The 3,856-nt window shown below is 54.8% G+C and overlaps 1 protein-coding gene across 1 annotated transcript; it reads left to right on the forward strand.

Annotated features, from left to right (window-relative positions):
* The first annotated feature begins 131 nt into the window (after positions 1-131).
* Positions 132-3,238, forward strand: CLP1 (cleavage and polyadenylation factor I subunit 1). The gene is made up of 3 exons (XM_019514630.1): positions 132-572; positions 934-1,557; positions 2,135-3,238. The coding sequence occupies exons 2-3, from the start codon at positions 952-954 to the stop codon at positions 2,804-2,806; spliced, it is 1,278 nt and encodes a 425-aa protein (XP_019370175.1). The 5' UTR covers positions 132-572; positions 934-951; the 3' UTR covers positions 2,807-3,238.
* Positions 3,239-3,856: the final 618 nt, after the last annotated feature.

Below are 3,856 nucleotides of genomic sequence, written 5' to 3' on the forward strand. Positions count from 1 at the left end.
GCCGCGCCAGGCCGGGCCCAGGGAGCGGGAGGGCGCCAGGCTGCCCCGGGGCTGGGCACTGCCCTCTTCGAAGAGGCTTCCGCCCAGCTAAGGGCCGCGCGGGCGGCCGTAGCTGGGCAGGGCAGGGCAGGGCGCGGAGGTGCCTATCCGTTCTCCGACCTGACGGGCACCAGCAGCTCGGTCAGGCTGGAAACTCCCCGCGAGGATCACAGCCCGGCCCCAGGGAGCCCGCGCACGGAGCTGGGGCTGCAGTGGCCCAGGCCCACCCCCGCTTCCCGGCCCGGCGGCTCCACTGGGTCACCAGGGAACTACACTTCCCAGCAGCACTTACGCGTAGTCGTCTTACTGCGGCCACTTCCGACCCCGTGGAACTACATCTCCCAGGAGGCCTCACGCGCCATTCTCCCTTGGCTTCTGGGTGGTTCCTCCACGTGGGGACTACAGCCCCCAGCAGGCACCGCGGCCTCCCGCAGCTCACTGCCGAGGTCGACTCCTGCTCCTGCACTTCCGGCGCTAGGCCCGGAAGTGTGGTTGCATCCCGTTCTTTCCGCTTTATCGAGCGGGAGCAGCAGGTGGGTGGTTTTTTCGCGGGGCGCGCCCTGTCCCCTTTCTCTGTTTCCGTTGCCCCGTTGTCATGGTAACACTGCATCCGCCCAACCGGCGCTCGCGGGCCCGGGAGGTGCCCGCCCAGCCCGTGGGTCCCCTGCCCCGGCCCTGAGCGGCCTCATCGTGCCTCGTCTCCACCCCCGCCCCCCGGTCCTGCCATAGTCGCTGTGCTGCTGCGCGGCCCGATCTGGCAGACACGGGCCGAAAAGGGAGTGGGGGTGGGGCCCTCGGCCCGGCTGGTTCCAAATAGGTCTTCGGAGCCGTGGAGAGCCTCGGCCCCAGGCCCTCCTTCCCGTGGTGTGGCATCTCTCTGTGTCTCTGTGACAGGCCTGCAAGGGGGAAGCGATGGCAGAGGAAACTGGGGATGAGAAAAAACAGGTGGCCAAATTTGAGCTGGAGCGGGAGACAGAGCTCCGCTTCGAGGTGGAGGCCTCCCAGACTGTCCAGCTAGAGTTGCTGACGGGCATGGCAGAGATCTTTGGCACGGAGCTGACTCGGAACAAGAAGTTCACCTTTGACGCTGGCGCCAAGGTGGCAGTGTTCACCTGGCATGGTTGTACGGTGCAGCTGAGCGGCCGTACGGAAGTGGCTTACATCTCTAAGGACACCCCGATGCTGCTGTACCTCAACACCCACACGGCCCTGGAACAGATGCGCCGGCAGGCAGAGCGTGAGGATGAGCGGGGGCCCCGGGTCATGGTAGTGGGCCCTACGGATGTGGGCAAGTCAACTGTGTGCCGGCTACTGCTGAACTACGCTGTGCGGCTGGGACGCCGACCCACTTTCGTGGAGCTGGATGTGGGCCAAGGCTCGGTCTCTATTCCTGGCACCATGGGCGCACTGTACATTGAGCGGCCTGCAGATGTGGAGGAGGGCTTCTCCCTTCAGGCCCCCCTGGTCTATCATTTTGGATCCACCACGCCTGGCACCAACATCAAACTGTATAACAAGGTGAGCAGAAGCAGACTGGTAGTGGAGAGAATCTAAAGGTTTTTCCTGCCTTCCCCTCAAGTTCTGTAGAACCAAAAAGGCATTCTATCCCTGGAGCATCTGGTTCTGAGACTGGGGGAGACTGCCTGTGGAATGGTATACGTTGCACGTGGGGTGGTTATTTGTGCACAAATACTTGTCCTACTTTTTGCACAGACAAAGGCATTTTGGAAGGGATGTTTCAACAGGTTGCACACAAGTGACACCAGGAGATGGTTGAGGCATCTTCGGCCTTCTCTGTCTAATATGAGGACCATTTTAATTAGTACTAGCAAAAACGTTTCAGATTGTTCAGTCTACCCACTAGACAAGTAGGTGTTTCCTTGTCCTTGTCAGGTGTGCTTGAGGAGCTATTTGTATGTGGCCACAATTTCTTCCTGTGGTGGCTGCCAACAAAGGATATGAACCCAACCCTGAGAAAGGAAGGACAGAGTGGGAAGGATTGTTTCAGATATCCACTTCTCTGCCTTCATAGGTCCAGATATCCACCCCCCTCCCTTGATGGATTCCAGCTCTTGATGTCTCTTTCTCTTCCCAGATCACATCTCGTCTGGCTGATGTCTTTAACCAGCGCTGCGAGGTCAACCGCCGGGCTTCAGTCAGTGGCTGCATCATCAACACGTGTGGCTGGGTGAAGGGCTCTGGGTACCAGGCACTGGTACATGCGGCCTCTGCCTTTGAGGTGGATGTGGTGGTAGTGCTGGACCAGGAGCGTCTCTACAATGAACTGAAGAGGGACCTTCCTCACTTTGTGCGCACAGTGCTTCTTCCCAAGTCAGGTGGTGTGGTGGAACGCTCCAAGGACTTCCGGCGGGAATGCCGGGATGACCGTATCCGGGAGTACTTCTATGGCTTCCGGGGCTGCTTCTATCCTCATGCCTTTGATGTCAAGTTCTCTGATGTCAAGATATACAAGGTGGGTGCACCCACCATCCCTGACTCGTGCCTGCCCCTCGGCATGTCACAGGAGGACAATCAGCTCAAGCTGGTGCCAGTGACTCCGGGCCGTGATATGGTACACCATCTACTGAGTGTGAGCACAGCTGATAGCCCCGATGAAAACATCTCTGAGACTAGTGTGGCTGGCTTCATTGTGGTCACTGGTGTGGACTTGGAGCGCCAGGTCTTCACAGTTCTCTCACCAGCACCACGCCCCCTGCCCAAAAACTTCCTGCTCATTATGGACATCCGCTTCATGGACCTCAAATAGGGGCTGCACTGGTGGAGAAAAGTAAACTTCCCCAGTTTGTCTCCTTCATGGTATAATGACTAAGGACTAGAAGGGGAGGAGGAGATACAGTCTTTTATGCAAGCTAAATCAGACTGAACCAGGATGGGAAAAGTGAGATGCTGCCGTCCAGATTGAACTATTGGGAGAAACCAGAGAAGGTGGGATGAGAAGGTTCAGGGAATGATTCATAGGTAGATGTGGTTTGGAAAAGGTATGGTTCAATGCAATTGTAAATAAGGTCACTGGTTGTTTACATCCTTCCCTAAGTATCCTCCCTTTCCTAAAATCTCAGGCCTCTTGCACCTTTTATACAGCACCAGGTTGTTTAATGACCTGTAGGAGAGGACCTGCATTGTCTTTTATATTTTTTTGTAATTTTAATAAATGTTCTGGTCTTTTGTTGTTTGATAATGTATGAATTTTATCCAACCTCTTTCAGCTCAAGTGATAGAGAGGGGGGAATTTCTAGGGCATGTATGAGGGGGCCTCTTGGCTTTGGAGTGAGGAATTTCCAGGCAATAGACACACACATAGACTGAGGCCCTTCAGCAGTGTTGATCGTAACTCCAAATGCCAGTAAATTCACTTCCTCCTGTCCTCCTGAGATGACTGAAAATTAAACATGGCTTACCCACGCAGCTAAGAGCCATTATGCTATCTTGCATTCATACAGCTAGCTCCCTTTTCTTTCAGTCCCCTTCCTAAAGTTAGCTTGCCAGAATGCCTACAACACATGCACTCCTGGGTGAGCAATTGTGGCCACTACTTGAAGTGCTCTGCTGCTGCTTCTCCACCAGCTGTTTTCTCTTAGATTTGAACTTTCTCCCATCTGACATGGCCATCACGTCCATGGTTTCTGAGTACCTCACAATCTGTAATGTATTTGTTGTCTCAACACTTCTGTAAGGTAGAGCAATGATAGTAGCCACATTTTACAGATGGCTATTAAATGATTAGGTCATGGTTACATATAGGGTCTATGGCAGAGTAGGGGATTGAATCTAAAGTCTCCTAAATGCTAGACTGGTA

This window comes from Gavialis gangeticus, unplaced genomic scaffold (genome assembly GCF_001723915.1).
Source record: "Gavialis gangeticus isolate Ggan-Ray unplaced genomic scaffold, GavGan_comp1, whole genome shotgun sequence".
Lineage (NCBI taxonomy): Eukaryota > Metazoa > Chordata > Crocodylia > Gavialidae > Gavialis > Gavialis gangeticus.